This window comes from Chionomys nivalis, chromosome 17 (assembly GCF_950005125.1).
Source record: "Chionomys nivalis chromosome 17, mChiNiv1.1, whole genome shotgun sequence".
NCBI classification, from domain to species: domain Eukaryota; kingdom Metazoa; phylum Chordata; class Mammalia; order Rodentia; family Cricetidae; genus Chionomys; species Chionomys nivalis.
This window is the reverse complement of record NC_080102.1, coordinates 2887283-2904325: the sequence shown is the minus strand read 5'-3', so window position 1 is coordinate 2904325 and position 17043 is coordinate 2887283. Positions and strand designations below refer to the sequence as shown.

General features: G+C 47.4%; 2 protein-coding genes and 1 non-coding gene across 5 annotated transcripts in view; all 3 read right to left on the bottom strand.

Annotated features, from left to right (window-relative positions):
* Positions 1-5892, bottom strand: part of Spag1 (sperm associated antigen 1) — a 52252-nt gene extending 46360 nt beyond the window's left edge. The window contains exons 1-3 of the mRNA XM_057792535.1: positions 5521-5892; positions 3155-3296; positions 1477-1636 (exon numbers count right to left, since the gene is read on the bottom strand). Of these exons, the coding sequence (XP_057648518.1) occupies positions 1477-1636; positions 3155-3294 (300 nt within the window). The 5' untranslated portion in view covers positions 3295-3296; positions 5521-5892. The remainder of the gene's footprint in view (positions 1-1476; positions 1637-3154; positions 3297-5520) is intronic.
* A 2014-nt stretch (positions 5893-7906) lies between these two features.
* Polr2k (RNA polymerase II, I and III subunit K) lies at positions 7907-11182 on the bottom strand. 3 transcript variants are annotated; one of them, XM_057792061.1, is made up of 4 exons: positions 11103-11182; positions 10371-10440; positions 9288-9380; positions 7907-8075 (listed from the first exon to the last, which is right to left on the bottom strand). In XM_057792061.1, exons 2-4 carry the CDS (start codon positions 10429-10431, stop codon positions 8053-8055), a joined length of 177 nt encoding a protein of 58 aa, XP_057648044.1. In that variant the 5' UTR covers positions 10432-10440; positions 11103-11182; the 3' UTR covers positions 7907-8052. The 3 variants fall into 3 exon arrangements, with proteins under 3 accessions (XP_057648044.1, XP_057648045.1, XP_057648043.1); XM_057792062.1 differs by lacking the exon at positions 11103-11182 and adding an exon at positions 10687-11047; XM_057792060.1 differs by lacking the exon at positions 11103-11182 and adding an exon at positions 10885-11047.
* A 1496-nt stretch (positions 11183-12678) lies between these two features.
* Positions 12679-12843, bottom strand: LOC130889232 (U1 spliceosomal RNA). The gene has a single exon (XR_009058510.1). It is a non-coding gene; the product is annotated as a U1 spliceosomal RNA (small nuclear RNA).
* Positions 12844-17043: the final 4200 nt, after the last annotated feature.

Below are 17043 nucleotides of genomic sequence, written 5' to 3'. Positions count from 1 at the left end.
AGATGTTAGCTCATGTTAGTTCTGAAACTGGCTTCAGAAGCAAGTGTGGCAGCCTACAATCCCAGCACTGGAGACTGCAAACTGAGGCCAGCCTGGGCTACAATGTAACAGCCATAAGAAAAAGATCCAAACAGAAGCTCACTTATTGTATAGAAACAAAAGCAAAGGACCTAAATGAAGCAAAACAGCTAACAAAAAGAACAGGTGTGCTGGCTAGTATTCCATCAACTGGACACAAGCTGGAGTCACCTGAGAGGAGGGACTCTCAATTTAGAAAGTGGCTCCAGAAGACTGGGCCCTAGGCAGGACTGTAGAGTATTTTCTTAATTAGTGACGGGTGGGTGAGGGCCACTCCAGCTGGGAGCTGTAAGAAAGGAGGCTGAAAAGGCCATAAGGACCAAGCCAGCAAGCAGCTCCCTCCACGGCCTGTGCTCAGCTCCTGCCTCGGGTTCCTGTCCTGAATCCTTCTATGATGAACTGTGATATGGAAGTGTAAGCCAAACAACCCTTTCCTCCCTGGGTTGATTTTTGTGGTGCTTCATCACGGCCAGGGTAACCCGGACTAAGACAGCAGAACCAAGGACTGTCCCCAACTGATTTCAAGGTTTGCCACAGAAACACTACCATCAAGACAACGGGAACCTGGTGTGGCGACAGGAGCCTGTGGTCCCTGCTCTTACAAAGCAGAAGCTGGAAGATTAGGAGCTCAGAGCCACCCTCAACCCAGACATGGGACTCGCTCTCAAGAAAGCCTAAAACAAAAACAACAACAACAAAAGAAAGCCTAAAACAAAAGCATGTTTAAATTCTTTGCTCAGATAACTTGAATCCTTATAATTTATCTAGGGGAAATCAAGAAAGTAAAAAAAAAATCACCACCACCACCAATGTCAAAAATCATAGCCAACCATCAAGGTTTTTGCTTTCTGCTTTTGTTGTTTGTGACAATCTTGTGCAGTCAAGATCGACTTCCAACTCACTAGGTGACCAGGATTGAGCCCTTTCTGGTCCTCTACCTCCCAAGTGCCAGGATTATAGATGGCGGCACCACACCCAGCCCCAAGTATCTTTGTATAAAGATATGGAGGGGCTGGAGAGATGGCTCAGAGTTTAAAAGCACTGGCTGCTCTTCTGGAGGTCCTGAGTTCAATTCCCAGCAATCACATGGTGGCTCACAACCACCTACAATGAGATCTGGTACCCTCTTCTGACCCGCAGGTGTACACGTAGGCAGAACACTGTATACATAATAAATAAGTAAATCTTAAAAAAGATATGGATGGTGACTGGATTGTGGTTGGACCTGATACAGAAATTTAGATTAAATTCACACACACACAAACTCACAATGTTTGACTAGAATTAAGAAGTTGCCACTACTTTCTAAGTAGTCTCTTCTAAAAGCCATTCACTGACCAGCAAGAAGGCTAGGGTTTCAGGGATACACAAACTGCCCCAAACCGGTCCTCACTCTACCTTTATGTCACTGTCTATTCTTTCCCATTCCTCAGCTGTGAAGTTGGCCGCTGTTGCTGCAGGCTTATCTTTCCTCAGAGCTCGACTCTTGGGCGCCAAGCCGGTGAGGCGCTTCTCACAAAATTCCGTGAGTTCAGGGTAGTAGCCTTCTTCGCCCGACCTTAGAAAGCAGTTAAAATCTTAGATTATAGCACCTTAGAGTTCCTCCAGACTGCTGGCTGGCAGACTGGATTTCCCGGGACCCCCCGGGTTCTTTGATCTCAATGGCTGTGCAAGGCTGACGTTGGCCCTCATATCAGCGAATCGACAGCGTTCCCAGTAGTGAGGATGCCACAGAAACAGCCTACATCACAAGCACCAAAGGTTAATATAGGGGCTGGAGAGAGGGCTTGGCAGTTAAGAGCTCTGGCTGCTCTTCCAGAGGACCCGAGTTTGATTCCTCCACGGCATCTCACAACTTCCGACACTTCCGGTCCAGGTCAGCTGATACCCTCACCCTCTTCTGACCTCCGTGGCCATTGTAAGCACACAGTGCATAGACATATGTGGAGGCACGCCACCCACAGGCATAAAATACATTTAAAGTTGAATCCTACCTAACATATGTTCATTTTATGCACAAAGCAATTTCAAAACATTGGAAATTCAATATTAGAGAAAAGCTGAGAGATAATATAGGCTTCCTTTCCAAGGAGTTTGTTTAAAAATAAAATCTCAGTTTGAGTCAGGGTCTTATATAGCCCAGGCTGATTTCTAACTCACTGTGTGGTTGAGAATGATCATGAATTTCTAATCCTTCTGGGCTCACACTCCTAGTGCTGGAATTGCAAGCATTTGACACCAAATTCCTCTGATGTGAATCAAACCCAGGGCCTCGTGAATACTAGGCAAGCATTCTGGAGCATCCCCAGCCCTTGTCACTTTTTTTTTTCAATGTATGAGGAGAAAATGGCAGAGAAATGACTTGGACAAAACACCCCTAAAATGAACCACTCAAGAAACAGAGTTCCTTCCCTAGAAAGCTAATGAAGTTCTCGCCCCTCTCTGGCTTCCTTGGGTGTTGGTGTACGTGTACTTTTATATAAAATAAAAATAAATAAATCTGATTTTCGAAGGGAAGAGGGTGAGAGCAAATAAAAGCAAGGACTAGTAAAGAGCCAGGCATTGCAACTATGTCCTGGCAAGGCGGACATCATGATCCACAATGTTCTCCAAATCAAATCCCCTAGGAAACCCAAACAGGTTCTTGACATAGATTCTGAACCCCACATAAGAACCGGTTGCATCGTTACCAGCACATTTTCCTTCTCAGGCTTCAGGCGTAGAATGGCTGGGAATGAGGCCCTTAAGCCTGCATTTTTAACAGCCACACCTGGGATACATGCATGACGTTGACAACAGCCCCGTGGGGCTCTGGTAACTCCCTGTTTCGGTCTCCCCACTGTCTTCCCTGTGACCAGGCAGCCCTGTGTCCTCACGCCTTCCCCTTGGATCCAAATCAGCCTATGTCCCATGGGGGAAGTCCATGCAGCCAGAACCATCCGGAACCACAGTATAAAACCAATATGGAACCCATGCACTAATCTCAATATTTGAAGTCTCTAATACTTCACAACAGAAAGCAACGGCGTAATTAAAACTGCATGGTGAAGCATGAAATTAATTTTTAAATGCTTACCTCAACACACAAAGAATTTTTTCTAGGTGTTTCACATCTGAACATTTTTCAATATACTTGAAATCCAAATGCTCGACAGGAATCTTAAATGTCTTTGTTGTTCCAAAGCCCCACAATGATGGGCAGTCCTTAGCAGTCATGGCTGAAACACAGTATAAGAAAATTGATGTGGCCGGGTGTTGGTGGTGCACGCCTTTAATCCCAGCACTCGGGGGGCAGAGGCAGGCGGATCTCTGTGAGTTCGAGACCAGCCTGGTCTACAGAGCTAGTTCCAGGACAGGCTCCAAAGCCACAGAGAAACCCTGTCTCGAAAAACAAAAAAAAAAAAAAAAAAAAAAGAAAAAAGAAAAAGAAAATTGATGTGGCCAGCATGCCTTTAATCCCAGCACTCAGGAGGCAGAGGCAGGCAGATCTCTGTGAGTTCAAGGCCAGCCTGGTCTAGTTCCAGCTAGTTCCAAGATAGGAACCAAAAGCTATGGAGAAACCCTGTCTCGAAAATCCAAAAAAAAAAAAAAAAAAAGAAAAAAAAGAAAATTGATGTATGTATAATAAGCTCAGTTTGGGTAGCAGGGATCACTGAGTGCTCCTAGAGGAAAAGGGGTGGAGGTGTTTTGAAGCCCTCTCTGAGAACAGTTAACCTTAGCTGAGTCCAGCTAGCCCTCAGGAGTGTGCCATCTCAGTCTACACCAGGCTCACAGCAACTCCTTCTGAATGACCCGGAGCTCTCGTCTGGCCTCTGTGGGACACAAACATACGTGCAGGCAAAACATCTACATTCATAAAATAATAGTTTATTTTGAAAATAAAACCTATTCAATGCTTTTCTCAAACTTAAAAATCTAAAGAATAAGAAAAAAATAAGACAGGGCCAGGTGTGGTGGCACGTGCCTTTAATCCCAGCAGCATTGGGAGCAGGTGGATCTCTAGGCTAGCATGGTCTTAGAAGAGTTCTAGGCCTGCCAAGACTACCCTGTCTTAGTGCAAATAAATAAGGAAATGGCATTCAATATTTGAAAAACTTTCAAATTTACAAAATATGTTTCCAGGACCCACAGGCTCCCCGCTTGGGAGTGGGAACCGTCTGGGACGCCCGGGAGCTCGTTCTAAAGCCAACCTGCAAGCATTTGTCAAATTAACTTTACACTAACATAGATTTAAGGGGGTGGGGGGAATAAAAACCAAAGCAGCTTGACAAAGGCAAGTTGGGAAGGAATTTATTTCATTTTACAGTTTACAATTCCTCACTAAAGATGAGTCAGGACAGGAACTCATGCCGGGACCTGAGGCAGGAACTAGAGCAGGGGCCATGGAGGATGGCTGCTTACTGGCTTGCTCCCATGGCTCCAGTTCAGCAACCTTTCCTAGACCTCCCAGGAGCACCCACAGTGGGTTAGGCCCTCCAACAATCAATCAGTAATCAAGAAAATATCCCAAAGACTTGCCAATCTGATGAAGGCAATTCCTTAATTCCAATTCTCTCTTCGTAGATGACCCCAGTTTTTGCCAAGTTGACAAAAACAAGCAAACAAAACAACAACTAAGCAGCGCAGACAGCTCAAATAACAAACTTTTGTGGCAGCAGTTTAGTTCACGCCAGACAATAAGCCGCCCAACACAAGTTTCACAAGCTTCTTCAGGTTCTGCTGAAGTAGCTTTCTTTTTTCTTTTTCTTTCTTTCCTTTTGTGTGTGTGTGTGTGTGTGTGTGTAGAATCCTTAAACCTGTGGCAAATAAAAATGTGATCTTTTCAGCCAGGCGGTGGTGGCGCACACTTTTAATCCCAGCTCTCAGGAGGCAGAGGTAGGCGATTCTCTGTGAGTTCGAGGCCAGCCTGGTCTATAGAGCTAGTTCCAGACAGCCAATGCTGTTACACAGAGAAACCCTGTCTCGAAAAATCAAAAGAAAAAAAGATTATTGCATGTTAGCTGGGAGTGGCCCACTTGGGAGGGCCGGGAGTTCAAGATCACACTCAGCTACATAACTGACATAGCCAAGCTGACCTCCACGAGATTCTGTATATCTATTATATAACTCAAGTTTAATCCTCAACTCCCAAAGGGTGGTTTATGCATTTACCCCATACTTCTTTGCAATCTAATGCTTGCTCCATCATCCCGCTCCACATCCACTTCCTATATTTCCTAATCAGCGCATTAGTAATAACTCCTGTGTGCAAACTGCAGCGTTTCGTGGTAACCCTAGTAACGGGAAAACCCAGCTTCTCCCACCTAGGCGGCTAGGCAGCCCTCCGCTCCAGAAACGGGAACTGGCGTCCCTCAGCCATGGCAACGGTTTCCAGGACCCACAGGCTCCCCGCTTGGGAGTGGGAACCGTCTGGGACGCCCGGGAGCTCGTTCTAAAGCCAACCTGCAAGCGTCTGTGTCGGAAGTCGTTCCCTAGGCTTGGGCTGTGGTCTCCAGGGCTGAAGCAGTTGGCTGTCCCAGGGACTCCAGTGTGGCGACTCGGCCCCAACTTCCACCACCGTGCGAACCGCAGAGTCTGAAAAGTTCCAGTCCTTCCCAGAGCGGAAAGGACGTTCATCCGACAGCACGCTCTAGCCGTGCGAGCATGCCTGTGCCGTCCCCGCTTCGCGCCCGCCCCGAGGCTGCTCACCTGGATCTCACCCAACGCCCAGCTAGCGACGGAGTGGGGGCAGGTGCTCAACGAAACTGGGCGGAGGCTAAGCCCTCCGCCGGCCATTGGCTATCCCGGCTGTCCACCTGCTGATTGGCCAGCTTCTGCCCTCACCAGGGCCCTCCTTCGGTTTAGTGTTTCGTAGTGAGTTAAAATGCTTCTGTTTTACTCCTGCTAAGTGGTGTCTACTCCTATACGTAACTGTAAACCTAGACTAAAATTCCAGACTGGGCGTTGCACCCCAGGTTTATTTACCTACTGTCCTTTCAACAAGAATAAATGAAAAGCAAATTTCCCTTTTCTCACGCAGCCCACAGGCGCCACCCCACTGTGTGCTGGAGATACAAATATGATTAGGCATAAGCAATTCAAATGAACGAAACACGAGATATCATTTTCGGAGAAATTTACGTCCATTTTAAATACATTTCAGACTCGTTAAAACAGATGAAGGAAGCAGTTGGCGTATGCCCAGCCGGCACCAGAATTCCATACATTCTCCTCCTCCTCTTTGTGTTTAAGGACAGACAAGTCTGGGGCAGGGGCATGAAGAGTGAACGGTAAAGAACGACCCTCAAGCTCTTACATTTACACAGCATGTTTATAGATGAAGACTCAAGCGTTAGGGTAATCCTTGGGCCGCTTCTCCAAGTTTATTGTGGAAATAGCATCATAAGCTCCATGTGTTGCAAAGACGTCACACCTCATTCCAGCCATGATGTGAGTCTCAAGCAACCACCTGATCTTCCACGTCATTGATTTCCAGCGGAGAAAGAAACTGTAACAACCTGGAGAATGGCTCTCATTCCGTGGGCTTTGTCATTTTCTTTCTACATTTAATGCTTTCTTTTGACTGTGTACGATCTATGCTGTATTGAAAACGGTCAAAACAATCTGAAAAAACACGGTGGGCAAGTGAGAAAGTGCCAGTCCCCATAGAGTAAGTCCTGCAACTGATCAATAAAGGTGTAAAGGAAGGCCTGGTCAGGGTCGCACAGCCAGCTCCTGAGGGTGTTCTGGGCACTTGGATCCAAAGATGGACACCAAAGGCCATTCTACTTACTGAACTTAAACAGAAAAGGTATGTAAAGCTGGGCCGGATGGTGTAGGCCTGTATTCCCAGGTATGCGGGAGACTGAGGCAGGATTGCAAGGTCAAGACCAGGTGACAAGCCCAGCCAATTGAGACACAAGGTAGAATAATGACGGCTGGAGACAAACTCTGTGGTGGGGCCCTCTGCGCTAGCAGTCTCGTAGGCCTCAAACCAGCTATGTAGTCAAAGACGACCTTAAACTCCTGCTAAATCCTTCTGCCCCCAGCTCCCAAGCACGGGCATCAGAGGGATCAGAGAGCTCCACGGCTCCCAGCTCCGAGAATCTCTTTCGTGGTCTGAGGGCTATGTGTACGAGTGGAGCTTTCAAAAGCATGATTTCCAGAGTGTATGCATGGGTCTTTGTAGGGTGTGAGATACCCAGACGGTAGTGTCAGATGCCCTGGACTGGAGTTACGGCTGTGGGGAGATAAACATGGGTGCTGAGAACAGAGCTGGGGCCTCTGCAAACACAAGCGCTCTCAACTCCTGAGTCAGCGCTCTGGCCCAGCCACCTCTTTTATCCTATTTGCTTCTAATGTTTCATATTAATTTTGACTTTTTCCAGACGGCAAGTACAATGGTGCTCTGGACGGTTGCAAACAAAGTAGAGTGGTTTCCAAGGCGCTTATTTCTCAGACCTTTAGAAAATGGTTCTAAAAGACTGCACTTAGGATTTTCCTAATGCATTTTATTTATTTTCTGTGTAAGCACATACACACATGCTCAGGTCTGGGTAGAATTTTTACCTGTATTTTATTTACTTTCTCTCTGTGTGCACATACACACATGCTCAAGTTTTAGTGTGCATGTGGAGGTCAGAGGGCAGACAAGTTTTAGAAGTTGGCCTTCTTCCCACCACGTAGGCTCCAGGGCCTGAACTCAAGTCCCCTGGGTAGGTGCAAGCAGCAGCTCGATGGCCTGAAACTTGACTCTTTAACAAGACTGAATGAAAGTGAGGTTTGGGGAAACAACTTTAATCTTCATTGTGTGAGAGATTATAGGCACAATAAATTAAAAGTCATATGCTAAACCAAAACTTCCTTTATACAAGTATTAAAATACAATCACATTTCTAAAGTGAAGCCATAGGTACACGGCTGTAGTCGTAAAGCTACACAGAGAAGCATCAGTGGGGCAAATGTTTGACGAAGACACTCCTGAATTTCACGTTTTCACCGAGCATCGAAAACCACCACTGTTGAACTGAGTTAAGAATTTTGAACAGTACTTAAAATCTCCCAGTACTAAGGCTCCCAAGTCACCACCTCTGCACCAGGCTTGCTATTTAATATAAAATGAACAAAAGAATGAACTTCACCAGAGATTACCTAAAAAATAAAGAACAGCCCTTCCATTTCCATTAGTTCATGTTCCACGACACAGAAGATAACTAAAAACACTGACGCCCTCGAGGGTGACTTTTAAGAGTCTGTGCCAGCTACAGTGAAATAATTTGCTTTCAATATTGGACTACTGTAGGCCTCACCGTCTTCCACTAGGTTATCAACCTCTTCCAGACTTCAGATCACCCATAAACTGACAATCAAGAATGACTATTTCTAAAAACAAACAAATAAGAATATATATTCAAGCTTTTAGATTACTTAGAGCCCATAATGAATGGCACATGAAAATGCTAATCATATTTACTTTAAAAAAAAAAAAAAAAAGCCGGGCGGTGGTGGTGCACGCCTTTAATCCCAGCACTCAGGAGGCAGAGGCAGGCGGATCTCTGGGAGTTCAAGGCCAGCCTGGTCTACAAGAGCTAGTTCCAGGACAGGCTCCAAAGCTACAGAGAAACCCTGTCTTGAAAAAACAAAATAAATAAATAAATAAATAAATAAATAAAAAATTTAAAAAAAAACTACAGTTATTCACTGGGTTTTTAAAAACATAATTTACGCTTACTTTATGCATATGAGTGCTTCTGAATGCATGCATATGTATGCGCCGTTTGGGTCCCTTGTACAGGTGGAGGTCAGAGAAAGGGATCAGACCCCTGGAAATGAAGTTACACATAGTCACAGCAATCTTGGTGGTGGTGGAAACAGAACCAGACCCTTTGGAAGAGCAGCCAATGCCCTTACTCTCTAAATGACCCATCTCTCTAAACCTTATTGGGTTATTTGAGACTGGTCTCACCAAGTAGCTCTAGCTGACTTGGAACTCAAAAAGTTTTGCCTGTCTCTGCCCCCTAAGTTTGGGGAATAATAAACCCTACTAAAATAATCAATTGATATACCTCCTTTGAAGCCCCCCATGTTTTCAGTTCTCTCATCCTTTTTAAACCCATGCTCTTAAAAAAAAAATAATCCAAGTTATTACTACTTCTGTCAGAACTTAGTATTTATCAACCCAAATAGTATTATTTCCTCTTTACATTTAGCAAGCATAGTCAAAAGGATACATCTTTTAGTCCTTTTCTTGTACATTATTCTGTATCCACATTCTCTGCATCTGATTGGATCTCTGGACTTTATTTCATTTTCGGTGTGACACTCTAGGAAATAAAACACATTTATTCAATGCCTGAAAGAGAAACACTACAGGGAAGCAAATATAACCACAGATGTCACCAGGAGCAAGTCAAAGCACTGAAGCAGCCGTCTGCATGTCTGTGACTGAACAGGCCAAGGAGAGAAAGGAGTTGTCAGCGGTGTGCCCTTTCCTGATGAAAAGACAATTTTTTAAAAATTCACTGTAATTTTTTAAAACATTTTTAAAAAAAAGATTTATTTATTTATTTGTTTGTTTGTTTATTATGTAGACAGTGTTCTGGGGCACAAGATCTCATTACAGAGGGTTGTGAGCCATCATGTGGTTTCTGGGAATTGAACCCAGGACCTCCGGAAGAGTAGTCAGTACTCTTAACCTCTGAGACACCTTTCCAGCATCCCCCCCTTTTTTTATTTTACATATGAATCCCAGTTCCCTCTCCCTCCTCTCCTCCTGCCCCACTCACCATCTATTCCTCCGGGAGGGTTCAGGCCTCCCATGGGGAGTCAACAAAGTCTGTCACATCACTTGAGGCAGGACCAAGGCCCTCCTCCCTGTAGCTAGGCTGAGCAAGGTATCCTTCCATAGGGAATGGGCTCCAAAAAGCCAGATCTCGCAGTGGGAACAGATACTGGTTTCATGGCCAGCACCCCACAAACTGCCCAAGCTCCATTACTGTCGCCCACATTAAGAGGGCCTCATTCGGTCCTATGCAGGTTCCCCGGATGTCAGTTCAGAATCCATGAGCGCCCCCTAGCTCGGGTCATTTGTTTCCCCATCATGGGAAAAGACGAAATCATAATGAGGGATTTTTACATTAACGATTGCAGAAGTGCTGCAGGTGAACTCACAACGATCCGCCTGCCTCTGCCTCGAAGTGCTGGGATTAAAGGCGTGCGCCACCGCCCGGCTAGCTCCACTTTATAATTTAAACATCATCAGTACTCAGTAAGGAAAGTTTAAGTAAAACATCTTACTTAAACATTACTCTTACCTCCACAAATATATATCATCGGCTGCTGCTTTGGGGGTTGGACGTCTTTCTGTGTATCCATTGTTAGTGCCTGAAATCAGAGTCAAAGACTGAATTAACGGAGGCTTTGCACAGAACCAACCTGGTCCCGTTTTCCCAGAAGCTAAACAAGTTTCTGATTCCCGGGATGAAGAGAAAAACTCGTGAGTAGGATGTCTGCCCAGAATGCAGAGGCTCGAGGATCAAACCCCAGTATTCAGGAGGGAGAAATCGTAATCCCGTATTTGTTCTTGCCCCACAAACTGTGCTGAGACACCCTCTCAAGAACATTACACACATTATGAGTGTTTACTACACTCTCCAAGATCCTAGACGGTATACTCTTTACACGCGGACAAACTGAGGCTAAGCACAGGTCTGTGAGCCCAACATCACCGCACTACTGAGAAGCAAAACGATTCAGAACTGAGCTGGGAGCAGCGACTCCACCAACGCCTCTGCCAACACTAACTCCACCGGGGATCTTCTCATTAACCATTTATTGACGTATTTGGTCTCTGAGAGAATCTCCGCTCTGTAGCTCAGGGTGTTGGTGGAAGACGGCATTCCCCTGCCTCTGCTTCCCAACGCTCAGGCGGCAGGCGCGAGCCTCCTCTCCCGGCCACCCTGGAACTTTCTAAGACCAAGCGTCTCTCCAGCTTTTGCCCCACCCCCCAGATCCACTTCCCAAATCCTCAGCCGACGGTCTCTTACCTCGGCAGCTCAAACAAGCTCTGTGCACGCAAAACCTTTTCCGGGTCCTCGGAAGCAGTCACAACCTGCGTCGTCTCGGCAACTTCCGGCGCCGTCTCTCCAGCTTCTGCGCTGCCTTATGACGCGCTGGAGCCCCGCCCCCTGCTCGCAGTGCCGTGCGCCGGTATTCTGAGCCCGGTCGTCGTGTTTCGCTCCTGTTTGATTCCCGTGGGTTTGTTTGCCTCTCTCCCCGGCAGACGAAGCATTTCCGCGGCTCGGCAGTCGCAGGTGCGTGCTTCTCCAGGAGCCCGGGACAGGCGCTGTGGAATCCTAAAGGAGCCCATTGCTCGGGTCAACACGACCGGGCGAACCGTATCTGTGCGGCTGGGTTTTCTTTTGTCCGTTTTGTTCTTCAATTTCCAGCTCTTCCCTAGGCTCCTGTCACCTCTCTTTCCCACTCTGTTTTGGGGAGGGCAAAGATAGGAGGTCCGAGGCATGGTGTTCTGTGTTGCCCAGGCTGGCCGAAACCCGCGCGGTCCTCTACCCTTGCCTCCTCGGTGCAAACCACAGCTCCTGTCATCCCCCTCTCTTTTTGAAGGAAAGGCTTTCAGACGGGCAGCGCCATCAATTACTCCCACCCTTCGGTGGCTTTAGCTTTTCTAGTAGTATCCTCCCTTCTGTGTTTGTTCACACAAGAAGAAAGGTGGGGAGTGTGTGCTCTCTCAGAGATCAAAAATTTAATTCAGTCAAACACACGTTGAGTTCGGGTCATTTACATTCATTTCGTTCTTTTACATCCGTCATTTATATTAAATAACGGTGGCGAAAGCAACGTTATTAAAACGGTTGTCAATTATTAAAAACTAAAGAGACAGATTCTCTCCTAAGACACATCCATAGTAGTTCACACTGGTGCTACTTCCCAACCCAGCGCTCTGTCGGCATCACTGTGGAACACACCCCACAGATGCTAGCCACCCCATTTTCAATGACGACGTTAACTGAGCATTCACTTAGTGCCAGAAATCACTGCTCACTCTCTCCTAGTGAAGGTGCTGTCCTGCCATCCTGAGGCCTTTAACCCTTTGTGTTATGATGAAACAAGGCGCCATTCCCTTGAACCTCTGAATTTCTTTTATGCTTGAAAATAGCATTTTCTGCGTAGCTTGAATGTTAAGGTCATTGGGGAAAAAAACTCATGGCATTTTATTGAACGAGCCTCAAAAGGAAATTAGATCTGGTGGGAAACAAGTAAGTAGAATTTTAGAATGGGAGCCTGAGCCAAGAAAAGGAAGCAAAGAAGCGAAAGAGTGTGGTAGATAAAGGTATAATAGGGCCAGAAACTTGCTACGTAGGCAAGAATGACTTTGTACTTCCAACCTTCTGTCTCCACCCCCCATGTTCTGGGGAATAAAGGGGCCGCCATGCCTGGTTCTGGTGAGTGAGTTCATTTTTCTTCACTTGTAATAAAATGTCTCCTGAAAAATAAGTAAATAAGTGTCTTTAAATTTGAAAAATTGCAATACAGTGGTTATTTGGATATTTTTAGCCAGAGGTCAAAAGTTCTTCCTTGTTTGGATTGGGTGGAGAAGTTAATAAGTGGAGAGTATGAACGAAACCCACAACTCCCGTAAATTATGCAGTCAGGTTTCCCGCATTTGGAGAAATCGCTGGTCTCTGCACACTTAGAAGGCAGTGTGTAAGCCTCACCCCTGGGGAAACCACCTTCATGACTGTAACATCTCCTCTGCCAGATAAGTTTGTCTGGTTAGAGTTTCTGTTGTGAAGAAATACCACAATCACAGCAACGCTTATAAAAGAAAACATTTAATTGGGGTAGATTACAGTTCAGAGGATTCGTCCCTTATCGTCATGGTGTATAGTGCTGGAGAAGGAGCTAAGAGTCCAATAGGAAGGGAGGGCAACAGGAAGTGAACTGTGACACTGGGTATGGCTTGAGCATATGAGACCTCCAAGACCACCTCCTCCAACAAGGTCACACCTCCTAATAGTGCCATTCTCGATGAGCTTATGGGGACAATAACAGTCAAGCTGTGACATCATTGCATTTGTTTGCGGAGCGGGACGCTTATGCATCCTAAACTGACTTCACGTCTACCCAGCTGATGTCCTCCTGCCTCCACCTTCCAGATGCTGAGACTCCAGCTGTGCTGCCACCATGCTGGTGTATGTTGGGCTCAGTCAGGGCTTCATGCATGCGAGGCAAACACTCCAACTGAGCTCCATCCCCCACTCCAGATAACTGACTTTTAGAAGAAGATGCAGGGTCAATGCTGCAGAGGGGAGGGGTGTCATGACTGTAGCGAAGACTCATTTGAAGAGATGGGAGAGTACCATTGACTGTATGTGGGAGTGTGGGGCGCATCAGTCAAGTGCCATGTTCACACGTTCATCAGGTACCTCCCTCCGAAGGCAGTTCTGTTACCCCTCAGCCTACGCCCTTGTCCCTCATGCTGTCGCTTCTGCCGACTGAGCATGTTGGTCCAGGTTGTTCCCTCCCCCAACTAGCTGTCTTCCAGAGCAGCACAGTAGCTCTCTGCTGCCTCCTTGCCACCACCCTCACTTCTGCTCATTCTGTCCTCCATCCTCTATGCGCCAGTCAGGTCGCTCAGATTTCCCAGAGTCCCCAGAGGAAAGGACCCTCTGTGATAGTCTGTATGAGTGATTGGCAGCTTCCTGCTCTTGCATGTTAAGTTTGGAATTGCCTGTTGTCTGCCTTTTAATTGCTATCCACCCATCAAAATCCACCTTACCTCGGGGTACGAACAAGTCAGCCCTGCACTTTCTCCTTGAGGGGAGTTAGTTGGTTCTTTATGCCACCCCATTACAGTACTGTCCTGTACTGTACCACTGTTACCAGGAGGGTGGCTGGATCTTCTTGCTCTATCCAGTTGGAAAGACCAGCCTGCCAAGGGATGGCCTTTAGAGCATTTTTCTTCCCAGACCTCAGCAGCAGCAGCAGCAGCAGCAAGTACTCCCCCTCCAGTTCTGGCTGTCCTGCAAGCCTTGTGGAGCCTCACCCTTTGCTCTTTGGCCCTTACGAAGCCAAGGGGACCAGGACCATCAATCATCTCTACAAATGTTACAACTCGTGCTGAGGACTAGGAAGTCTGGTCTCCTTAGCTCCTGATAGGTGGCCAGTGAAACCAATTCTGGAGATTCTTGCCTTAAAATCCTGTCAGCTCTCTGGAGCTCTTTGGCCACCAGGGCCTGTGACTTCTATTCTCTGACTCTACAGTCCTGGGTCCATGCAGCCTCTCTGCTCTCATCCTCTCCACATCCCCACCCCTCCCTCATTCCTGCACCTTGGGAGCTCTGCAGCTGATCTTACTTCATGCCACTACCCGTCAGCCTGCATTACTCAGGCTTAGCAGTAAAAGTGCTTACTGCCAAGCCTAACAAACAGGGTTCAGTCCCTGGGACCCACACGCAAAAGAAAGGCTCTGTCAGGTTTTACTACGACCGTCACACGCATGCATACACACACAATCTAAAAATTTTAAAAATAGATAAATATAAAATAGAAACAGGTAAAAGGACTTTTTGTTTGTTTTTTTGAGACAGGGTTTCTCTGTGTAGCCCTGGCTGTTCTGGAACTAGCTCTTTTTTTTTTTTTTTTTAAAGATTTATTTATTTATTATGTATACAACATTCTGCCTCCATGTATTGCCCACACGCCAGAAGAGGGCACCAGATCTCATTACAGAGGGTTGTGAGCCACCATGTGGTTGCTGGGAATTGAACTCAGGACCTCTGGAAGAGCAGCCAGTGCTTTTAACCACTGAGCCATCTCTCCAGCCCTGGAACTAGCTCTTGTAGACCAGGCTGGCCTTGAACTCACAGAGATCCGCCTGCCTCTGCCTCGTGAGTGCTGAGATTAAAGGTAAAAGGACTTTTATTGGGGCTGGCATTGCAAGAGCAGGGGAGGCATTGAAGCAGGGCATTTCCTAGGCAACTCCCCAAGTAAACCAAACCGCCTGCTCATATCGTTTAGACGAGGGGTGTGTACCGCAAGTAGAGTGTTGTCCTCTTAGACCTGCTCAAAGGCGTCTCGGCTGGGTCACTGGGGACCGTGCCACTCCTCTGGCCTGAATGGGATGATTTTAGGGTCACTGGGAGGTCACTCAGGCTTGGGATAGCAAAAGTGCAGCAAAAACTGGAACCATGAGGCTGCCTCTGCAAAAGCTGGAGCTTTAGTAGAGATGGTTGCAAAGATTTCTCAAGGAATCCACGGATTGCTCAGAACACCCGGTGTTGGCACAGATGTGGCGGACTGTTCAGAACACCTGGTGTGGCACAGACGTGGCTCTGTTCACTTCCAGTCCTTTTGCTCGCGGCAATCCGGCCAGCAAGGGAGAGCAGAGCTGCTAATCAGAGAGCCCAAGTGCCCACACCCCAGCATCTTTGTTTACAGACCACGAACACGAAGAGTGACTACCACAGGCACAATGATTTTAAACATCTTTAAATGTGTATCTGTGTGAGTATACGCCATGTGTGGGCAGGTGCCGGAAGAGGCCACCAAAGGGTGTCGGATCCCCTGGAGCGGCAGTTACAGGCAGCGGCAAGTACGACGTGGGTGCCGGGAGCCAACCCGGGTCCTTCGGTAAAGCAGCCAGTGCTCTTAACAGCTGAGCCCTCCAATCTACCTGAGCTTTAGCAATGGTTACCACCTGCCCAGAGCCCTCGGGACACACAAGCCTCATTAGCAAGCTGTGGCCTATTCATCTTGAGTTTAAGTTTATAAATACGACACCTATTTTTACGACACCTAAGGGGCATCCAGGCAGAGAACATCCTCAGAGAAGAGGAGCATAGCAGCTGCTGCCAGTGGCTTAAAGGTGGCAGCCGAGGCTCTGAATGAGAACTCCACTACCCTGGGCATGGTGAAGCACCAAGGTGGGATGTCTCATGGGTGTGGACCTAGGAAGAGAGGTCCCCAAAGCAAAGCAGCTAGAAGCTACCCTGGGTGACAGGTCTGTGTCTGGCCTCCCTTCTGCACTCAGGGAACGGTGAGTGAAAACCAGGCATTGGATGTTTCTGATCCCCAAAGTAGAATGTCTGAAAACTGAACACAGTCTCTCTTATGGATTCATAACTTTTGGTTGGTAGCTTTGTAGCCCAGTCTGGCCTAAAACTTGGTATGAATATAGAACCAGTCTCGCTGGGAATCTTGCTGTCTCTGCCTCCTGACTGTAGAGACGGTAGTGTGTGCCTCACGACTTGTTTTTTATTTTTTTTTTTATTTTTCTGTTTACAAGATCTGCTTGTTCGTTGTAGAAACAAGGACGAAAATATAAAAGAACTATTTTAAAAAATCCTTAGCACATGCCTATAATCCCAGCGAAAGGAGGAGGCAGAGTGAGGAGGATCACGGGTTCAAGTCCAACTTGGACTACACCTGACACTGTCTCAAAACAAACACAAAAGCAAAGAATGGGGGGGGGTGTTGTAATCTTGCTGGATTTGGTGGGGGCACCCCTGTAATCCTAGCATTTGAGAGATGAAGGCAGGCGGATCAGAAGTTCTAGGGCAGCCATGGCTCCTAGCAAGTTAAGTTCGAGGCCAGCTGGACTGCCTGGGACCACCGCCTCTCTCTCACCCCCAAATCAAATGATGTGACTACTTGCCTTTACCATCCAAAGGCAGTTCGATTGGCAGGCTGCTTGGACACCGAACATCAGGCGAAACTTTTCCAGGGACGACCCCTTGTACAGCAAGGTTTCTAACAGACGCTCCCTCAGGGCGCACGGAGCGCTACTGGGAGGGGCGGCGGTGGTGGAGCGGGCAGGTAGCTGGAGGGAGGGAGGGAGGGAGGGAGGGAGGGAGGGAAGGGAGGGGCGGACGGACGGTGTCCACGGGGCGGGGCAGGGGGGCTCGGGACCCCAGGTGGGCGGTGCGGCTCAGGTGCGCTAGCCTTCCGCCCGCCCGGCCCGCGCCG

Bases quoted from the DNA above. Each gene is read 5' to 3' on its own strand.
- Polr2k (XM_057792060.1), bottom strand. The intron at 9,381-10,370 runs GTAAGAGTAATG...TTTATTTCCTAG, and splicing joins GATGATATATATTTGTGGAG to AGTGTCACACCGAAAATGAA. The intron at 8,076-9,287 runs GTATCCTTTTGA...TCAGTTCAACAG, and splicing joins CAAGAAAAGGACTAAAAGAT to TGGTGGTTTTCGATGCTCGG.